Here is a 22,720-nt window from a genome sequence, read left to right as displayed (position 1 = left end):
GTTTCCTCCCACACTCCAAAGATGTGTGGGTTAGTTTGACTAGCCATGCTAAATTGCTCTTTAGTTGTCTAAAGACGTGCAGGTCAGGTGGATTGGCCGTGCTAAATTGCCCCTTAGTGTCTAAAGATATGTAGGTTAGGTGGATTGGCCATGCTAAATTGCCCCTCGTGTCAGGGGGATTAAGATTGTAAATACTTGGGGTTGCCAGGATAGTTCCTGGGTGGGATTGTTGTCAGTGTAGACTCGATGGGCCAAATGGCCTCCTTCCACACTATATGGATTCTATGATTAAAGTCTTTGACAGGGAGATGTTCTTGTCTCTCCCTCTCCCTCTCAGCGGCCCCCATATTTAGCAGCTGTTGTGATGGGAGACTCTGTCAGATTAGCCACAAATATGGCGCCAGTTACAGGCAAGATTAACCAGCAGATTGTCCTGGTGTTTCCATGAAGAAATGGAAGAGTACAGGTCGACTGTTCCTCGTGGGCTTGGCGTCCTGCCTTGAAATGAACGATGATCTTTGTTGTTTGGTCAAGATGAGTTCTGGCGGTTTTCCATTTTCCTCCCTGGGCTGACGCTGAAAGGTTGAGCGTAAAATGATGTGAAGCAGCCTTGTCTGCTTTGATTAGTTTGGTTCTTGTCCGGCCTCTGAGCTGAACGATCAACCTTGGCTGACGTTTAGTGATTTGCTAATTGCCAAGGTCCACTCCATCCAATTGGTAACCACGTCCCAGCATCCCACCTCGTTTGAGTGCGGAATGGACGCGTTGGTCAGGATTTTACAAGCTTGCTGAGGCGAGGCTTGTAAAATCCAGCCCCGGGGTGGGGGGGGGGGGGAGGTGGTGCTGTTTTGAGGCACCATTTGACAGCAATAGCTGTCCCCATGGCAAATCCCCTCCCCCACCCTGACCAACCCTAAACCCTTCCCTTGCCAGGGCCCACACAAGCTGCCACGGTGACCCTGAACCCCACTGACTTTGTTCTGAGCTCCCACCCCCTGCTTCTCCCACCTGGTGAGTTAATTGCCAATGGATGATTCCGTTCTCTGAGCCTCGCCCGCCCCGATTCCGGGGAGAGTGAGGCACTAAAATTCCCGTCATTGGCCAGTATTTTACTGGGGCCTGACGGAGCAGGGTGGGAGTCAGCAGGGAGCGCCACGGTGCCACAGTGGTTAGCGCTGCTGCCTCACCGCGCCAGGGACCCAGGTTCGATTCCAGCCTCAGGTGATAGTCTGTGTGAAGTTTGCACATTCTCCCCGTGTCTGCGTGGGTTTCCCCCGGGTGCTCCGGTTTCCTCCCACAGTCCAAAGATGTGGGGGTTAGGTTAATTGGCCAGGCTAAATTGCCCCTTAGTGTCAGGGAGATTTGTAGGTTAGATAAGTGGGGTTATGGGAATAGGGCCTGGGTGGGATTATGGGCAGTGCAGACGCGATGAGCCGAATGGTCTCCTTTTTGCATTGTAGGATTCGATGATTGATCCAGTGATATTATCCTTACACCACTGTACCCTCCTTGCGTCGATCTGGATTCAATTCCCGGCTTGGGTCACTGTCTGTGTGGAGTCTGCACATTCTCCTCGTCTCTGCAAGGGTTTCCTCCGGGTGCTCCGGTTTCCTCCCACAGTCTGAAAGACGTGCTGGTTAGGGTGCATTGGCTGTGCTAAATTATCCCTCAGTGTACCCAAACAGGCGCTGGAGTGTGGCGACGAGGGGATTTTCACAGTAATTTCATTGCAGCGTTAATGTAAGCCTATTTGTGACGCTAATAAATAAACTTTTTTTTTACTTTTAAAAGTTGGCGGGGAAGGCGCAGGATTGGCACACTCCAGGCACCAGTGCTTTACGTTTCAAATTATTTAAATTTATTTCTTAGTGCCGTCCTTACCTGGTCTAGCCTACGTGTGATTCCGGAGCCTCTTAAATGATCTTTGAAATCATAGAATCCTTATGAGGCAGAAGGAGGCCATTCAGCCCATCGAGTCTGCACCGACAACAATCCCATCCAGGCTCTAGCCCCATAATCCCACGTATTTACCCTACCTAATCCACCTGACACTAATGGGCAATTTAACGTGGCCGATCCCCTTAACCCGCGTATCCGTGGACTGTGGGAGGGAACAGGAGGAAACCCACATGTAGCCAAGCAAGATGTCAGCTCAAGGGCAATTAGGGACGGGCAATAAATGTTGGCCCAGTCGGTGATGTCCCCATCCCCTGAACAAATAACAAAAAATGGAGTTGTTTCAGGGACAGAATTTCAGAATATTACAGTGCAGAAGAGGCCCTTCGGCCCATTGAGTCTGCAAGGATGCATGAAATGCCCTGACCTGCCCACCTAACCCCACTTGCCAGCACTTGGCCCACGGCCTTGAATGCTATGACGTGCCAAGTGCTCGCCCAACAACATTTGGACTCCTAACCAGTTTCCTTCTGCACTGATGACCACCTTTGTGTCGTGAGGTACGGAGACAAGATTGTGCAGGAAGGTGGGGGAATGACAAGTGCAATTGGGGTCAGACAGGCCTCTTAACAAGTTCCTTGAGGAGCTAAAGGGGGCTGTTATTTGGAGGCGAAAGTGTTATCTACTCTCACTGCCAACCCCCCACCCCCGAAACTCAGTCACCGCGATCCTCAAATTCGCACCGACTCCGCAGCACTTTGACAATTCCAGGATTCCTGCCCGCGGTTTCTCGGGAAGCAGCGTGCAGCGCTCACTCCCCCCCTGCCCCCCTCCAGCGTTCCGAATGTGTGGCAAGTTAGCCTGAAGGTCAGACACAGCAATTTAACAACCTTGGTGAAAGTGATGCCTTTGTGAGGATCTCTGAGGCTTACTTGACCTATATCCGACTCGCTCAAAGGTAAAAAAAAAGTCTTCAGCGTTACAGGAAAATAATCTTTGTTGTCGACTAAACATCGAGGACACCCAAACAACGAGGGTAAAGGAATAGAATAGAAACCCTATGTTTAGGCTTCTGTGAGAGTGGAATATATTTTACGATAACCCCATTCTCTATCTGTTATAAAACAACTGGAAATAGTCTTAAGATTCAAATTAAGCTGATTTTAAAAAAGAAGCAAATCCAGAAGAAAATCCTTTGCAGAAAGGATATGAACTCGCTGACCCGGCAAGCGTAACAGACTGGTGTGGACTCAGTCCTCACTCCGGGGAATTAGGCTTGTTGGACTTCTTGGCTAGGGTTTTCAGGCTGTGCTCGCCACAAGTCCATAATATCCCACCCAGGGGTCAATGGGCCTTTGCACGATCTGCCCCATCGCCCCGTCTGCTACGATTCCTGCGACAGACGGGTAGGACGAGAAAAGTAGCCCCCCCCTGCTCCAGGTGTCTTGAGGTGGACAAGGCGTCATGGAGGCTGTGATAAGTCTGGCAATGGTGCAGCACAGTGGTTAGCACTGCTGCCCTCACAGCACCAGGGGCCAGGGTTCAATTCCAGGCTCGGGTCACTGTCTGCATGGAGTCTGCATGTTCTCCCCGTGTCTGCGTGGGTTTCCTCTGACCGTGGTAAATTGCCCCTTAGCGTCAGGGGGATTAGCAGGGTAAATACGTGGGGTTGTGGGGATAGGTCCTGGGTGAGATTGTTGTCCGTGCAGACTTGATGGGCCGAATGGCCTCATTCTGCACTGCAGGGATTCTATGATTCTAAGCTTACGCCGGCTGTCTATGGCTAGTTCTCCTGAGAACAGGGTCACGGAGCTGAAGCCAGGGGTTATGTTGAGGAGAGATTGAACAGTTTAGGTCTATACTCTCTGGAGTGAGAGGAGATCTAAATTCCAAGGATCTACTGCCCATATCTTGCACTGAATGAAGTTCACCCAATGCTTGGTTGACCTACACTGGATCCCAGTCTGGCAACACTTCAATTTTAAGGCTCTCATCTCGTTTCCCATTTCCTCCGTTGCCTCACCCCTCCCTTGTAGGATCGGCCTCCATATTTACTCCAATTCCCCGTGATCCCTTCACCCCGCCCAATACTAGCCCCTTCCAGATCCATCATTGTAAGCACTCCATCATTGGATGTCGTGTTTCTAGCTCCCAATCTTTCGAATCCCCTCTTTAAACTCCAAGGCTCCAAGGTACCCTGGAATGTGACAATTTCTTGCAAGCTGTGCCCAGCATACCTCCTAATTCCAACTTTTACTCTCATTCTCTGCTTCTAAAACTTTGTTCTGACTCTTATAAAATGACTGTAGCATTCTATACCCTCTCATTTCCTTCTCCATGAACGGTATGTTTTGTCAGTATAGCACGCAAAAAACAGTGCTTTTCACTGGATACCGATACATGTGACAATAATAAATCAAATCAAATCGAATTAAACCTCCCTACATCTCCCTCCCTCTCTCGCTGCTCCTTCAAGACACTTCTCTTTGGTCACTTGTGTGAATGAAGCCCATTCCATCACGCAAACCAACCTCCCATCCATTGACTCCGTCTACACTTCCCGCTGCCTCAGAAAAGCAGCCAGCATAATTAAGGATCCTGTGCATCCCGGACATTCTCTCTTCCACCTTTTCCCATCGAGAAAAGATACGAAAGTCTGAGGTCACGTACCAACCAACTCAAGAACAGCTTCTTCCCTGCTGCCGTCAGACTTTTGAATGGACCTGCCATATATTTGATTTGATTTACTATTGTCACATGTATTGATATACAGTGAAAAGTATTGTTCCTTGTGTGCTATACAGACAAAGCATACTGGTTCATAGAGAAGGAAAGTGAGAGCGCAGAATGTAGTGTTACAGTCATAGCTAGGGTGTAGAGAAAGATCAACTTAATGCGAGAGAAGTCCATTCAAAAGTCTGAGGGCAGCAGAGAAGAGGCTGTTCTTGAGTCAATTGGTACGTGACCTCAGACTTTTGTACCTTTTTCCTGAGGGAAGAAAATGGAAGAGAATGTCCAGGGTGCCTGGGGTCCTTAATTATGCTGGCTGCTTTGCTGAGGCAGTGGGAAGTGTAGACAGAGTCAGTGGATGGGAGGCTCGTTCGTGTGATGGATTTGTCTGCATTCTCGACCTTTTGTAGTTCCTTGTGGTCTTGGGCAGAGCAGGAGCCCATACCGAGCTGCGATACAGCCAGAAAGGATGCTTTCTATGGTGCATCTGTAAAAGTTGGTGAGAGTCGTAGCCAACATGCCAAATTTCCTTAGTCTCCTGAGAAAGTAGAGCCATTGGTGGGTGAGCTCTCTTGACTATAGTGTCAGCATGTTTATTGTTGAATTTGTTACAGGGCCCAAGGAAGTCACTCATTCTTCAAAAAAGATATAAATGCTGATATTATATTTAAATATAACAGCAACCAGGACAGGTTGTTGGCGATCTGAACACCTTATATTAAGCTGATCTTTCTCTGCACCCTAGCTATGACTGTAACACTACATTCTGCACCCTCTCCGTTCCTTCTCCACTGTGTATTGTACGAACAGGATGTATTGTCTGTATAGTGCGCAGGAGACAATAATTTTCACTGTATCCTGGTACTTGTGACAATAATGAATCAAACCAAATCAAATCAAATCAAATAACCTCCTTCCGTGGCTCGGAGTTGAATTTTGATTGCTTCCCCTCCCTGTGAAATGCCGAGAGAGATGATGAGAAAAGTACTGGAGAAATATTAACTGTTAATAATTTGCTGCCTTGTAAACACTTGTTTGTTCTTGCTTTGATTCGTTCCTTGAAAGATTCATTTTCAAGTCGCCTTCTGCCTCCCCTGCTGTGCCACTGATATTGGCCCTGTATTGCTATCTGCATGTGTTAGAGATTTGTTTCTGCGGACATTCAGCATGGCGTCAAAAGATAATTTGCTCAGGAGGGAGGGGATTAGGTGTCTGCGCTGGCGAGTGCTCTGGCTCTGTGTGATTCAGGTTTGCTTATCTCCATTGTAGAGAATTTGTTGAATTTGTTACAGGCTCAAGGAAGTCCCTTATCCTTCAAGGAAAACGTATATCAGAATGAATTGAATAACAGAGTAACGGTTAGAATTTCACGCTCATTTAAAGTTTATTTATTAGTGTCACATAGGCTTATATTAACACTGCAATGAAGTTACTGTGAAAATCCCCTAGTCACCACACTCCTGTTCGGGTACACTGGGGGAGAATTTAACATGGCCAATGTACCTAACCTGTACACCTTTCGGAATGATGTGGAGATGCCGGCGTTGGACTGGGGTGGGCACAGTAAGAAGTCTCACAACACCAGGTTAAAGTCCAACAGGTTTACTTGGTAGCACGAGCTTTTGGAGTGTCGCTCCTTCATCGGGTGAGTGCAGGATTTGTTTCACGGGCAGGGCACATACAGACCCAAACTCAATTACGAGATAATGGTTGGAATGCGAGCCTTTACAGGTGCAGACAGTGTGAGCGGAGAGAGGGTTAAGCACAGGTTAACCACGTTCTTTCAGAATGTGGGAGGAAACCCACGCAGACATGGGAAGAACGTGCAAACTCTGCACAGACAGTGACCCGGCGCCCTGGCACAACAAACACAATTTTCAGGACCCCACCCCCCCCCCACACCCCCGTGGTGTGTTTTCTGGCATTGGAAACACCTTGCCACTGATTGCTGTGTGGGATCTTCCGGTACTGCCGAGGCCAGTGTGCGTCGTTCTCCAGCTGGACCTTCGGGGGTCTCACTGCAGTGGGCTACCATTAACAGGACTGGAAAACTTCACGGGTGGGAAGGGCTGGAAAATTCAGTTTTACAGAGGGATGGGACTGGATGCTTAATTAATGCATTGCCAGGTTTGGTAGTTAAAGCCTGTGTGGAGTGTAAAGGTTTGACTTGGTTTATTATTGTCACATGTGTTGCGATACAATGAAAAGTATTGTTTCTTGCGCACTATACAGATAAAGATCATAGAGTACGTAGGACAGAAGGAAAGGAGAGAGTGCAGAATGTAGTGTTACAGTTATAGCTAGGGTATAGAGAAAGATCAGCTTAATATAAGGTAAGTCCATTCAAAAGTCCAATCAATAGCATGGTTAAGATGGGCTGAATGGTCTCTTTCTGCATTGTAAATGCTGTCACTCCTTAATCTGATCTAATTGACCCTGGAAGGTGTAAATGATGGGTGTCTTAGCCACTGGCTGGCAATCTGGCAGGGTTCTTCAGGGAGGGCCAACCAATGACCTTGACCTCAGGTACTTTGATAGGTTGGCAGCAAGCCTTCCATTGGGATTAAGGGCCCCTGCCAACCTCCTGCCCGCAAGAGCTGCCATCCCAATGAATGGCAGCTCCAGCAGGGAGGTGTGATACCCACCTATTCTATTCATCCATGGGACAGGGGCATTGTTGGCTGGGCCAGCGTTTATTGCCCATCCCTAGTTGCCTGAGGGCAGTTGAGAGTCAACCACATTGCTGTGGCTCTGGAGTCACATGTAGGCCAGACCGGGTAAGGACGGCAGATTTCCCTCCCTAAAGGACATTAGTGAACCAGATGGGTTTTTCCGACAATGGTTTCATGGTCATCAGTAGATTCTTTAATTCCAGATATTTTTTATTGAATTCAAATTCCACCATCTGTGGGATTTGAACCCGGGTCCCCCAGAACATTACCTGAGTTTCTGGATTAATAGTCTAGTGATAATACCACTAGGCCATCGCCTCCCCAAGGTCTTGGACTGTTAGCTGCCACCAAAGGTGGGTGATGGTGGTGGGAGAAAGGGGACAGCCGTTGGGTATGGGGAGGGGGTTGGCAGCAAGGATAACCCAACGCTGGGTCCCCCGATTGCACGATTAGTGCATTTGAACCTGGGATTGCCCAGGACCTCGCAAACAGCTCCGACAGGGCTTCGCTTTTTGTATTTCCGTGCATGGCAAACCCTTGTGAGCTCGCCACCCGATGCTGGGTAGATACCAGCAATGGTGAGATGAGGCTCTTCAGGGGACACTAAATAAGAACATAAGAAATAGGAGCAGGAGTAGGCCATCTAGCCCTTCGAGCCTGCCCCGCCATTCAATAAGATCATGGTTGATCTGAAGTGAATCAGTTCCACTTTCCTGCTTTCTCCCCATAACCCTTAATTCCCCTGTCTATCAGAAACCTATCTACCCGTGTCTTAAATATATTTAGCGAGGCAGCCTCCACCACTTCAACGGGCAGAGAATTCCCGAGACTCACCACCCTTTGAGTGAAGAAGTTCCTCCTCAACTCCATTCTAAACTGCACCCCCCCCTCCTTATTTTGAGGCTGTGCCCTCTAGTTCTGGTTTCCTTTCTAAGCGGGAAGAACCTCTCTACCTCTACCCTATCCATCCCCTTCATTATCTTGTATGTCTCTATAAGATCCTCCCTCATCCTTCTAAACTCGAACTCCTTCTAAATACCCCCCTTAGGGGCAGAGGACAGGGAAGGTCACAGCCTTTTTGCTGCAGGGTTGGGGGCAGGAGACCCCATCCCCCAGCTGATCAAACACTACCAATTCTGTGACGTGAGCAACTGCGGATAAAATCCTACAATAATTTCTATACAGAGGTCACAGGCAGCCTGATTCTGTGCCAGGTCATATACTGTTCACAGATTATGCTATCTTTTAACTAGCCATAATAATACATTGTATAACTAGCTAACCCCAAACACCAGTCTCTTTGTCTTGGGACAAAGAGAGAGAGAGGGAGAAAGAGAGAAAGAACTGTTTGGAATTTCTTGACAGTTGGCAAAATCTTGTGCAAAGTTCATCAAAGTAGCGTGAGATAGAGTTCAAAATATAGATAAATGGGACTCAAAAGTCGCGTTTTTTTATCCATTCATTCACTAATTCATCCTTTAGGGAAGGAAATCTGCTGTCCTTACCCGGTCTGGCCTACATGTGACTCTCAATTGCTCTCCAAGGGCAACTAGGGATGGGCAATAAATGCTGGCCCAGCCAGCGAAGCCCGTGTCCCATGAATGAATAAAAAATAATAATCTGGGTAATATCACCGTGCGGTTTGTGGGGAGAATGTTTCAATGCTCCCCTCTGTCATCATCCCTAACCCACCGCCCCCCCACTTCTTTTTCTCCATTTCACAAGGCATTTAGAGATGAGGGAGGCCATTCAGCCCATCCATCTAGTAGGGACAGTTTAAAGTTTATTTATGAGTCACAAATAGGCTTACATTAACACTGCAATGAAGTTACTGTCCGGGTACACCGAGGGAGAATTTAGCACGGCCAATGCACCCTAACCAGCACATCTTTTGGGCTATATGGAGGAAACTGGAGCACCCGGAGGAAACCCATGCAGACTCCACACAGACAGTGACCCAAGCTGGGAATTGAACCCAGATCTATGGTGCTATGAAGTAGCAGTGCTCACCACTGTGCCACTCTTGTAGTATCCCACTGGTTTTGGTCCTCGTTGTTCTAGTAGGAGGGTCAGGGAAGGACAATAAATGTGATGTCCATGTCCCATGAATGAATAAAGCAAAAGTCATCTTGGTTGATAGTGAATAGTTATCTGCCCACCTTCCTCTGAGCCTCGCACTTTTGTGAATGTAAACCCAGCCTGTTTTCTTGTCTTTTTCTCTTTGTCCCACAGTGGTGGTCCTGGACGTTGCAGATAGCAGAACCAGGGAAGTGTTGGCCAGTTTCCGTGTACCTGTCACCTACCTGCAGATGTTCCATCATTACCACATCGAGCTGATACAGGTAGAATCAGAAGGAGGCCATTTGGCCCATCGCGTCTGCACCGACCACCTACCCCCATAACCCCACGTTAATCTCCTTGACACTAGGGTCAATTTAGCATGGCCAATCCTTCTAACTCAGACATCTTTAGACTGTGGGAGGAGACCAGAGCACCTGGAGGAAACCCACGCAGAGACGGAGAATGTGCGAAGTCCACACAGACAGTGACCCCAATCCAGGAATTGAACCTGGGTCCCTGGTTCTAACCACTGTGCCACCATATTGCCCCTAGACAGTTGGATGTGGAAATTCCCACTGCATTGTTGGAGGGGGCACAGAGGCACGCCCTCTGGTGTTCCATTCCGAAAATCAGAAGATCCAGCCACTTACCTGGCTTTGGTTTGTGGGAGCTTGCTGTGCATAATGTGGCTCAAACATTTCCAACATCACAACAGTTCCATCACTTCTAAAGTATGTGCTATGGGTGGTACGGTGGCACAGTGGTTAACACAGCTGTCTCACAGCGCAAGGGACTCAGGTTTGATTCCTGGCTTGGGTCTCTGCCTGTGTGGAGTTTGCACATTCTCCCTGTGTCTGCATGGGTTTCCTCCCACAGTCTGAAAGACGTGCTGGTTGGGGTGTATTGGCCATGCTAAATTCTCCCTCAATGTACCCGAACAGGCGCTGGAGCGTGGCAACTAGGGGATTTTCACAGTTAACTTCATTGCAGTGTTAATGTCAGCCTAACCACCTTCCAGCATCTGTTTGGGTACACTGAGGGAGAATTTAGCATGGCCATGCACCCTAACCGGCACGCCTTTCGATCAGTGGGAGGAAACCGGAACACTCAGAGGAAACCCATAGGGACGAGGGGAGAACTTAGAATCATAGAAATCCTACAGGGCAGCAGGAGGCCATTCAGCCCATCCAGACTGCACCAACCACAATCCCATCCAGGCCTTATTCCTATAATCCTTCAGATTTACCCTAGCTAACCCCTCTGACACTAAGGGACAATTTAACATGGCCAGTCAACCTAACCTGCACATCTTTGGATTGAAGGAGGAAACTGGAGCACCCGGAGGAAACCCACACAGACACGAGGAGAATGTCTCACAGACCAGTGAGCCAAGTGACCAGAATTGAACCCGGGTCCTGGGCACCGTGAGGCAGCAGTGCTAACCACCGTGCCACCCCTCAGTCTAGCAATAATACAACTAGACCATTGGCGCCCTATCCTGGATTGTCAATAAAACAAGGACTGATTGGAACTGGGGCTGGGATTAACTCCTGTCTGCACTGGTGTCTGATGTTCCGTGTTTGTCTCTCTCTCTCTCCCTCTACTCCCCACCCATCTCCAGTCTCACCCCAGTGTCCCGTCCGGTATTCGGCTGCTCGTCACCCTGGTTCGCAAAGGCTGTACCATCCCACGTCAAGAAGGCTTCGCTTTCACCGGCTTTGAGGTGGGGCCTGGACCATAAAAAACCCTCCAAATCCTTTAAAACAAAATGATTGCGATGTGTAGCATTCTGATATAAATCAGTGGGGGTGGAAAAGGGTCTCCTGGGGTTATCTGTGTTGCTCCATTAGTGCGTAATAACATGCATTTAAAAAAAAAGACCTTCCATCCTGATACAATGACACTAAACGCGCACTTAGAAATCTGAAGAGGGCTTCTGTCACTCAAAGGATATTAATATTAATGTATGGAGATCAAAAATTTTCAGGGGAAGGCTAATTGCTCTGGTGCTCAAAGGGCAATTATTTTAACTATGTTGCCTTCGCTTTCCCGTTTCAGCGGACGTTCTTCTGAGTTCAAATATTGGATTAGTGGCTGAAGATGCAGTAGAGGAAACATTCTGCCTTATGGGGGTGTGTGTGTGTGTACACAGTGTCATTTCATCCCTACCTCCTTCACCAACCATCCGAGCCCCCCCCAGCTCCCCACCAATGCCTGCTAACTTCTCCAGTGCCATGGCAACGGTGATGTTCAGAGCATTGCAGATGCAATTGCAAAATCGCTCTCGGCTGAATGCCCGAAGGTGGTCGGCACTGTCTCTTTTTGTATGCCCGTCTGATGGAGGGAGTTGAGTGGGGGGGTGGGGGGGGGAGACCTGTTGAGACTGGCGATGGCAGACTCTGAACCCTCGATGCCCGTGGCTCTGTGCCATCGGCTTCAGTCATGGCCGGACTAGGATGGGCGCAGGCGGGAAGCTTTGACCGTCAACCATTCCGCCAACCCAGCAATCCGAGGATTGATCCCAACGCCATTCCCAACTGCTTGGCTGGCGGGAAAGAGACAAGGGGCGGAGTTTTCCCATCCAGCCCGCCGCGGGAATCTGAGCGGGCGAGACACGGATCCTGCCAACGTCCGTTGATCTCTGGTGGGATTTTCTGGCCCTGTGGTGAGCATAGTCGGATAATCCCACCCAAAATGTTCCAGTTTTAATCACTCCACCACTGGTGGCCATACCTTCAGTTGACTAGGCCCCGACCCCTGGCACTCCCTCCTTGCACCTCTCCACCTCACTGTTGAAGGTAAAACCAATGTCTTTCGTGGAATCATAGTATCCTTACAGTGTAGATGAGGCCATTTGGCCCATTGACTCTGCCCTGGCTCCCTGACAGAGTATCTTACCCAGGACCTCTCCCCCATCCAATCCCTGTTACCCTATACCATGGCCAATCCACCTAACCTGCACATCTTTGGATACTAAGGGGCAATTTAGCATAGCCAATCCTCTTAACCTACACATTGTGGGACACTAAGGGGCAATTTAGCACGGCCAATCCACCTAACCCGCACATCTTTGGACTGTGGAAGGAAACCAGAGCACCTGGAGGAAACCCACGCAGACACAGGGAGAATGTGCAAACTCCACACAGACAGTGACCCAAGCCGGGAATCGAACCTGGGTCCCTGTGAGGCAACAGTGCTAACCACTGTGCCACCGTGCCGCCTCTCAATCTATATCTTTGACCTCTTGTTCTAGATTTCCCCACGAGAGGAAACATTTGTCTACATTTGGTCATTTTATCAATCCCTGTTTAAAATTTTATAAACCTCGACCAGATTCCCCCCTCGTCCTTCTAAACTCGAGTGACTACAAGCCCAAACAGTTTAATCTCTCCTCATACATCAACCTTTTCGTCCCAGGAATCAAGCTCCAATAGAATTCACAACGCAGACACAGGCCATTTGGCCCAATGCTCTGCGCCCGTGTTTATGCTCCACACGAGTCTCCCCTCTCCCTCTCTTGCCGCTCTATCACCATATCCAATATTCCTTTCTCGTTCATGTGCTCACTTAGCTTCCTTTCAGAGAGAGACACGTCTGATGGATTGGGCGAGAGAATATTAACCAATATCTCATGTTAATGATGTTAGGGTGAAACTCCAGCACTTTGTGACAATCTCGGAGGTGAATGGTATTCTGGAGTCCACGTTAGATGGAAGGATTGAAGGGCTGTTGCGTTCACTGGGTAAATGTTAGTAAACGGTCTCATGTTGCTTTCAGGTTCTGCTCCGAGCAGTGGAGCATCCATTGAAGGACCCCATAGGCCCCCTCCTTGCGGTGGCTAGGATAGTGCCTGATTATGAATCTTACAAGTAAGTGCTTACGTTACAATATTTTCGATTTTACATGATCAAATCTGACTGTAGCATTCAAAAATGGGTGGATTGCACACTCTGGAAAGTGTTGTAGTGCTCATTCCAATTTGAGGTGGCACAGTGGTTAGCCCTGCTGCCTCTCAGTGCCAGCACCTGGGTTCAATTTCCCCCTCGGGTCACTGTCTGTGTGGAGTCTGCGCATTCTCCCCATGTCTGCATGGGTTTCCTCTGGGTGCTCCGGTTTCATCCCACAGTCCACGGATGTGTACATTGGGTGGATTGGCCATGCTAAATTGTCTCTTGGAGTCCAATGATGTGTAGGTTAAGTGGATGGGCCATACTAAATTGTCCCTTCGTGTCCAAAGATGCGCAGGTTAGAGGGACTGGCCACTCTAGATTGCCCCTTCTTATCAGAGGTGTGTAGGTTAAATAGATTGGTCATGCTAAATTGTTCCTTCATGTCCAAAGATTATTTATTTTAGTGTCACAAGTAGGCTTACATTAGCACTGTAATGAAGTTACTGTAAAAATCCCCTATTCGCCACACTCCGGCGCCTGTTCAGGTGCACTGAGGCAGAATTTAACACGGCCAATACACCTAACCAGCATGTTTTTCAGAAAGTGGGTGGAAACTGGAGCACCTAGAGGAAACCCATGCAGACACGGGGAGAACATGCAGACTTTGCACAGACAGTGACCCAAGCTGGGAATCGAACTCAGGTCCCTGGGGTTGGTGAGACAGCAGTGCTAACCACTGTGCCACCATGAAGATGTGTAGGTTAGAAGGATTGGCCGTGTTAAATTGCTCCTTCGTGTCTGCCTGTAGGTTAGGTGAAATCTGGAGAATGACCTGGCTGAAATTCCAGCTCGGTCTCTCTCTCTGGATTTCCCTCTTCCTCTGTTTCACTTTCTCTCTCTCTCTCTCTCTCTCTCTCTGTTTCACTTCCTCTCTCTCTCTCTGTTTCTCTTTCTCACTCTACCTTCTTTCTATCTCTCTCTGCTTCTCTTTCTCTATCTGTAGCACTCTCTATTCCTTTCCCTCTCTCCTTCTGTTTTTCTTCCTCTCTCTCTATTCTTTTCTCTCTCTCCCACTCCTACTGTTTCTCTTTCTCTCTCCATCTGTCTCTCCCTCTTTTCTCTTTCTCTCTCTCTTTCTCTTCCTCTGGTTGCCTTCCTCGTGTGTGTGTGTGTGTGTGTGTGTGTGTGTGTGTGTGTGTGTGTGTGTGTGTGTGTGTGTGTGTGTGTGTGTGTGTGTGTGTGTGTGTGTGTGTGTATTTATAGACCTTAATAATGGGGCTTAAATTGGGAACCTGCCATGAGGTGAACACCAGGCAAGGATCCAAACTGTTCCATCATGATTTATTAATCGATCCCAAGTGCTTTGTTAGTCTCTACGTCTTTGATAGGGTCTTAGCCCTTCACCCCGGTTTTGCAATTAAAATCAATGGATGCCGCGGAACCTGCCTTGCGAAGCGCCGTTATATTATTCATGATGTCTTCTCGGGATTTGATGTGCATTAATTGAGGAAGCTCGGTGAGGATCCAGAGCCCATCAAAGGCGAGTGGACAGGGGGGAAACTGCAGAGTTGGTCAATAAGTGATGAAGGCACAGCTTGCTGGTCTCCGGCCTGAATGTAAACCCAGGTATCGGGAGAGGCAAACTCTCCCCCCGTAAAGAAATGGAAGAAAATTGGGGGTGAGTTAGTGAGGGTTGATGTCTGGGAGTGGTGAGCTGGATGGTGAAGTGTGAACCACGAAGGAGGAACTCACAGGATGGTTAACAATGGGGCATTTAATCTCGAAGATATTTTTTATTTGTTCACGGGACATTGGCATCACTGACTGGGGCAGCATTTATTGCCCATCCCTGATTACCCGTGAACTGAATGTCTCGCTAGGCCATTTCAGAGGGCAGTTGAGAGTCAACCACGTTGCTGTGGCTCTGGAGTCGCATGTAGGCCAGACCGGGTAAGGACAGCAGGTTTCCTTCCCTAAAGGACATTTATTTTTTATTCACTCATGGGACATGGGTGTCGCTGGCTGGCCAGGATTTATTGCCCATCCCTAGTTGCCTGAGGGCAGTTGAGAATCAACCCCATTGCCATGGCTCTGGAGCCACATGTAGGCCAGACCGGGTAAAGATGGCAGATTTCCTTTTCTAAAGGACGTTAGTGAACCAGACGGGTTTTTCCGATGATCGACAATGGTTTCGTGGTCATCAGTAATTTCAGATTTTTTTATTGAATTCAAATTCCACCATCTGCTGTGGCGGGATTCGAACCCAGGTTCCCAGAACATTAGCTGTGATGCTGGATTAATGGTCTAGCGATAAAACCGTCGCCTCACCTAACGGACATTAGTCAACCAGATGGGCTTTTCTGGCAATCGACAATGGTTTCATGGTCATCAGTAGATGTTTAATTTCAGATACGGTAAATGTAAAGGTATTAATGTTTCTATATATTCTTCAAACAGGGATACAGTATTGATGAAGACTCCCTGGTTGGCTGGCATTAATGCCACCACAATAAATTACCCGAGCCTGCGCCAGTCCCTTTTTGATGTTCTTCATCACACCAGCCAAGGTCACCCACAGGTAAGACTCAGGTCACGAGTGGGCTGGGACTGGTGTTGAGATGTGAAGGGGCCTCTACTGTGACAGGATAACCTCAGAAATTTCCCACCTCTCTTTGCATTGATACAAACACAATCGTCTCACCTACCCGAGGGAGTTCTGGACACGCTGGAGAATCCGAGGTTTCGCAGGGAATTTGGGAGAACGCAATGAAAATTCTCCCCCAAGTATCTTCATTTTGATGACTGCCTTGCTCCTTCGTTGAAGCAACTGGAGACTAAGCTCTGAAATTCCATCCCTGCACCTTTCTATCTCACGCTGTCTTTGAGCAGCACCGTAACACAGTGGTTAACACTGCTGCGTCAGAGCACCAGGGAACCAGGTTCAATTCCTGGGTCGTTTGTGTGGAGTCTGCACATTCTCCCTGTGTCTGTGTGGGTTTCGCCGTGTGCCCCGGTTCCCTCCCACAGTCTGAAAGACATGCTGGTTAGGTGCGTTGGTCATACTAAATTCTCCCTCAGTGTACCCGAACAGGCGCCGGAGTGTGGCGACTAGGGGATTTTCACAGTAACTTCATTGCAGTGTTAATGTAAGCCTACTTGTGACACTAATAAATAAAGTTTGAAACTATTTTAACGCAGACGTCAGAGGGATGTATTTTGCACAGAGGGTGGTGGGGGCCTGGAATGCGCTGCCAAGCAAGGTGGTAGAGGCGGACACACTGGGATCATTTAAGACTTATCTGGATAGTCACATGAACAGACTCGGAATAGAGGGATACAAACGAATAATCTAGTTGGAAGCATGAGCGGTGCAGGCTTGGAGGGCCGAAGGGCTTGTTTCCTGTGCTGTATTGTTCTTTGTTCTGCTGGATAAAAGCAAATGACTGCGGATGCTGGAATCTGAAACCAAAAGGGAAAATGCTGGAAAATCTCAGCAGGTCGGCAGCATCTGTAAATACCTCCCACTTTCAAAGCCTTTCAGCTTTGACAAAGGGTCATCTGGACTCGAAACGTCTGTTCTTTTCTCTTCTTACAGATGCGGCCAAACCTGCTGAGATTTTTCCAGCCCTCTCTCTTTTGGTTTGACACTATGACTTAACAGTGAGGTCTCTAAACTGTCGACCGTGTGATGAGTCTTATTAACCCTTCAGGATGCGCGTGGATGGCTGGCTTGTTGTTCGGTGCGCAGGGGGGAGGGAGAAGGTGAGAGAACGTTGCAACCACAGCCAGTTCTGTTCGGCGCTCCTAATGGCCGCATTCCGGGGAGATGTAATCCCCTGTTCGCTTCCCGTCACTACATGAGAGGCAGGCAGTCAGGAAAGAGGCCTGGAAAAGCCAAGGGACTCCCGGCAACAAATTATTCATTAAAAAAAAACAAGGTAGCTAAGCCTTTTATGTCTCGGGAGCGGATCTTGTTTTTACTGCCAGGGTTAGCTGGTGTTCTGAATTACACACACAGCTCGAGAGGCCAGTGGTAATGATTGTTAGGCGAAGACTAATTTCTGCCTCCCTCGTGCTAGTTCAGGTTGCTTGTCTTGCTGGCACGCCATTTGTTTTCCAAAATGAATATTCCGCTTATTATTTCAGGTTCACACACTTCAAGGAATTCCGTTATCAGAATGTTACCAAACAGGAGTGTTGTTGACGGAGTTGGGGATGTAAGACAGGGTAGATGCGAGAGGGATGTTCCTGATGATGGGGGTGCCCAGAATCAGGGGTCACAGTCTGAGGATGTACAGTAGGCTGTTTAGGACAGAAAAGGGGAGAAATTTCTTCACCCAGAGACTGGTCAGGGCTGTGGAATTTGCTACCACAGGAAGAGGTCGAGGTCAAAATGTTTTCAAGTTAGATAGATCTTGAGGTGAAAAGAATCAAAGAATATGGCCCAGTGGTTAACACTGTTGCCTCAAAGTGCCAGGGACCTGGCTTCAATTCCCAGTTTGGGTCACTGTCTGTGCGCAGTCTGCACCTTCTCCCCGTGTCTTCATGGGTTTCCTCTGTGTGCTCCGGTTTCCTCCCACAGTCCGAAAGACGTGCTGGTTAGGGTGCATTGGCCGTGCTAAATTCTCCCTCAGTGTACCCGAACAGGCATCAGAGTGTGATGTCCAGAGGATTTTTACAGTAACTTCATTGCAGTGTTAATGTAAGCCTTTGTGACTAATAAATAACCTTTACTTTTAAGGTGGGATCAGGCCATTGAGTTGGATGATCAGCCATGATCATAATGAATGGTGGAGCAGGCTCGAAGTAGACTTTGTAGCGATTGATACAACTCAGTGTCTTGCTAGGCCATTTCAGAGGGCAGTGGAGAGTCAACCACATTACTGTGGCTCTGGAATCACATGTAGGCCAGACCGGGTAAGGACGGCAGATTTCCTTCCCTAAAGGACATTAGTGAACCAGATGGGTTTTTCCGACAATGGTTTCATGGTCATCAGTAGATTCCTAATTCCAGATTTTTTTTATTGAATTCAAATTCCACCATCTGCCGTGGCGGGATTCGAACCCGGGTCCCCCAGAACATTATCTGGCTTTCTGGATTAATAGTCAAGCGATAATACCACTGGGCCATCGCTGAATGGCCTGTTCCTGCTCTTATTTTCAGTGTTTCAATGTCCCATTGGTGCTGTAGAGAGAACGTTTCTGAGGTTGGGGATCACGCTGTTTTGTATTCAGCACTGTTTTACTACCCTGAGTCTCATTAGCAGTACCAGGGTGTGGATATTTTGGCGTTGGACTGGGGTGGGTACAGCAAGAAGTCTCTCAACACCAGGTGAAAGTCCAACAGGTTTATTTAGAATCACGAGCTTTCGGAGCACTGCTCCTTCATCAGGTGAGTGGAGAGTTGGGTTCACAAACAGGGCGTATAAACTCAATTTACAAGATAATGATTGGAAAGCGAATCCATTATTTTGTAAATTGAGTTTGTGTCTATATACGCCCTGTTTGTGAACCCAACTCTCCACTCACCTGATGAAGGAGCAGTGCTCCGAAAGCTCGTGATTCTAAATAAACCTGTTGGACTTTAACCTGGTGTTGTGAGACTTCTTACTAAGAATACCAGAACAGGAGACAGCCATTCAGCCCCTCAAGTCTGTTCCAACCATGCAATGAGTCCCTGGCTTACCTGTGGCTTGACTCCAGCTGTGCCAAATATCCATCAGTATCTTTGGTTAACAAATATTCATCAATCTCATTTTAACATGAATAATTAATAATAATGTCAACATAGGAGCAGGAGGAGGCCATTCAGCCCCCCTGGGCCTGTTCTGCCTCTAAATTAGATCAGAGCTGATCTGTATCGGAACTCCATCTACCCACCATGCCTGGTATCAGAAGCACAGTGGCACAGTGGTTAGCACTGCTGCCTCACAGTGCCAGGAACCCGATTCCAGCCTTGGGTGACTGCCTGTGTGGCGTTTTCATATTCTCCCCATGTCAACATCCTTCTGGGTGCCTTGGTTTCCTGCTACTATCCAAAAATGTGCAGGTTAGATGGGTTAGCCATGCTAAATTGTCCCTTAGAATGCAAAGATGGGCAGGTTGGGGTGGATTGGCCATGCTAAATTGTCCCTTAGTGTCCGAAGATGTGGAGGTTGGGTGGATTGGCCATGCTAAGTTGTCCCTTGGTGTCCAAAGATGTGTGGGTTAGGTGGATTGGCCATGCTAAATTGTCCCTTAGTGTCCAAAGATGTGGAGGTTGGGTGGATTGGCCATGCTAAATTGTCATTTATTATTCAAAGATGGTTAGGTGGATTGGCCATGTTAAATTACCCCTTAGTGTCCTAAAATATGTAGGTTGGGGGGATTGACCATGCTAAATGCACAATATTATGGGGATAGTGCGTGAGGGTGGGCCTGGATAAGATTCTCTTTCAGAGAGACAGAGCAGACTCGATGGGCCAAATGGCCTCTCTCTGCACCATGGGTATTCTATGGATCCTATCTAGGACTGAGACTCACTCGATTTTACCTTGAATCGAGACCCATTTCCAGAGCTGTCTGGGGCCCGGGAGTGAGAGGAAAGTCCTCCACTGTGTCCTCTGAAATTTATCAGACTTGCTTTCAAAGGAATTAATAATTTGTGAGTCTTGTAAAACTCCACAGCTCCCTGGTTGTGTTATAAAGGGTGATTGGTGAGATAGTGATAGATGCTGTCAGTAAATAAAGGATTTCCCCACAGAGTCTTTCCCAGAGATTGTGATAGAGGCTCGTTCACTAACAAAGTGACATTTATGGTACTTTGGAGGGTAGAAGCACAAATCTATCACTTTGAATCAGTACATTGAGCGAGTTAATCTTGCCCTGGGTGCAGTAAAACTGAAGCAGGCAAAGCAATAAGGAGACAATGTTGAACAATCCCATCCTGAGGTCAATTAGAGGGTATTTTTCGCTGAGATTGACAGCTGTAGTTCCACTTCCCAAAAAAACCCATCAATCCACCATCCCAGAATCCCTACACTGCAGAAAGAAACCATTCGGCCCATTGAATCTGCACTGACATCAATCCTACCCAGTCCCTATCCTCATAGCCCCACATATTTACCCCACTAATCCTCCTATCCAACCATATCTTTGGACAGTAAGATGCAATTTAGCATGGGCAATCCCCATAACCTGCACATCTTTGGATACTAAGATGCAATTTAACATGGCCAATCTACCTAACCTGCACATCTTTGGATATTAAGATGCAATTTAGCATGGCCAATCCCCCTAACCTGCACATCTTTGGATATTAAGATGCAATTTAACATGGGCAATCCCCCTAACCTGCACATCTTTGGATATTAAGATGCAATTTAACATGGCCAATCCCCCTAACCTGCACATCTTTGGACCCTAAGGGGCAATTTAGCATGGCCAATCCACCTAACCTACACATCTTCGGACTGTGGAAGGAAACCGGGGCACCTGGAGAAAACCCACGCAGACGCAGGGAGAATGTGCAGACTCCACACATCGCCTGAGGCTGGAATCGAACCTGGGTTCCTGGTACTATGAGGCAGCAGTGCTAACCGCTATGCTGCTGTACTGTTCATAACATGGCTATAGACAATGATTAAAATATAGTGTAACAAAAGAGTTGCAGCCTTCAATATGTGAGGTGCTTTTGCAATGATTAAACAGGATAGATTCAGAAAGAATATCCCTGATGGTGGGGGGAGTCCAGACCTGGGGGTCAGAGTTTGAGGACAGGAGGTAAATGTTTTAGAACTGAGATGAGGAGAAATTTCTTCATCCAGTGGGTGGTTAATGTGTGGAATTCACTCCCACAGAAAGTAGCTGAGGCCAAAACATTGTGTACTTTCAAGAAGAAATGAGATATAGCTCTTGGGGCTAAAGGGATCGAGGGATATGAGAGGGACAAGGGGGGAATCAGGGTATTGAATTTGATGATCAGCCATGATCAAAGTGCTTGGCGGAGCAGGCTGGAAGGGCTGAACGGCCTCATGTTGTTTCTAGTTTCTTTGTATGTTTGGCGATGGGGGTTGGAATAGTTTCTCCTTTTTCCATCTGTTTGTACATTCTGAGATGAATTATACGTGAAAATAACAATGCACCATCCCACCTTGGGTCAACTGAGAATGGTCCAAATCTGTTCCCAAACAATAGTTTGGTAATAGAGAGGGAAGTGGCGTAGTGATATTGTCACTGGACTAGTCGTCAAGAGACCCAGGGGAATGCTCTGGGGACCCGGGGTTCGAATCCCATCACAGCAGATGGTGGAATTTGAATTCAATAAAAAATCTGGAATTAAGAATCTACTGATGACCATGAAACCATTGTCGGAAAAACCCACCTGGTTCACTAATGTCCCTTAGGGAAGGGAATCTGCCATCCTTGCCCTGTCTGGCCTGCATGTGACTCCACAGCAATGTGGCCCTCTGAAATGGCCTGGTGAGCCTCTCAGTTGATGGGCAATAAATGCTGGCCCAGCCAGTGATGTTCACACCCCCTGAATGAGTTAGAAGTCTCTCTGTGGAATTTCATGGCTTCGCTCATCCCAAAACTGTAAAATCCCACCCGAAGTGGGTGTTCAAATGGTCAGTGGACAGGCATATGGATAACATTGGAATAGTTTAGGTTAGAGGGTCATTAGATTGGCTCCACTGGTCGGCGCAACATCGAGGGCTGAAGGGCCTGTACTGCGCTGTAATGTTCTATGAAGTCATTCCCATTGTCCACCCCTCGACTGCTCCAATTCCTGTGGTACGTGAGGTGGTAAAATTCCAGCGTCCGTGTGTAGAAGCCCCACCCAGCTGATGGGGAAACGATCCTGGGTTTCCTGACTTTGGGACTTGGAAAGACAGAGATGAAGGGAGGTGTTGACTCTCGGAGCATCGTGAGTCTTTGGGACTCTCTTCCTTGGAAGGCGGCGGAAGATCTAGCTGTTCCCGCCAGTGGGATCTTCCTGGTCCCGTCGATGGCGACCACCATCGCGGATTCCCCGGTGGCGAAGGGTATGAATAAGGGGAAGACTCAGAGACAATGGTGGGACCAAACATTCCACCGCTGGCCAATGGTTGGTCACTTCCACTGACATAAAACATGCCACAAGGGGGCGGCGATGGATCTTTGAACCTCTTTAAGGCTGAGCTAAGTTTTGTTTTATTTGTCAGTATCAGAAGTAGGCTTACGTTGACACAGCAATGAAGTTATTGTGAAAATCCCCTAGTTGCCACTCTCCGGTGCCTGTTCGGGTACACTGAGGGAGAATTTAGCCTGGCCTAAACAATTGACCAGCACTAGATGGAGCTTAGGCACAGTGGTTAGCACTGCTGCCTCACGGCGCAAGGGACCTGGGTTCGATTCCCGGCTTGGGTCACTGTCTGTGTGGAGTCTGTACATACTCCCCGTGTAGGTTTCCTCCGGGTGCTCCAGTTTCCTCCCACAGTCCGAAAGAGTTAA

General features: G+C 48.1%; 1 protein-coding gene across 1 annotated transcript in view; it reads left to right on the top strand.

Moving 5' to 3' along the window:
* The window catches only part of ccdc33 (coiled-coil domain containing 33), a 218,295-nt gene that overhangs the window by 86,669 nt on the left and 108,906 nt on the right, over positions 1–22,720 (top strand). The window contains exons 6-9 of the mRNA XM_080216251.1: positions 9,531–9,640; positions 10,981–11,082; positions 13,137–13,228; positions 15,707–15,827. Coding sequence (XP_080072377.1) covers positions 9,531–9,640; positions 10,981–11,082; positions 13,137–13,228; positions 15,707–15,827 — 425 coding nt within the window. The remainder of the gene's footprint in view (positions 1–9,530; positions 9,641–10,980; positions 11,083–13,136; positions 13,229–15,706; positions 15,828–22,720) is intronic.

The sequence above is a fragment of the Carcharhinus amblyrhynchos genome, chromosome 32, assembly GCF_965287045.1.
Source record: "Carcharhinus amblyrhynchos chromosome 32, sCarAmb.v2.hapA, whole genome shotgun sequence".
In the NCBI taxonomy this organism is placed as follows: domain Eukaryota; kingdom Metazoa; phylum Chordata; class Chondrichthyes; order Carcharhiniformes; family Carcharhinidae; genus Carcharhinus; species Carcharhinus amblyrhynchos.
Note: the sequence above shows the minus strand (reverse complement) of the source record. Positions and strands in the feature narration are given on the sequence as shown.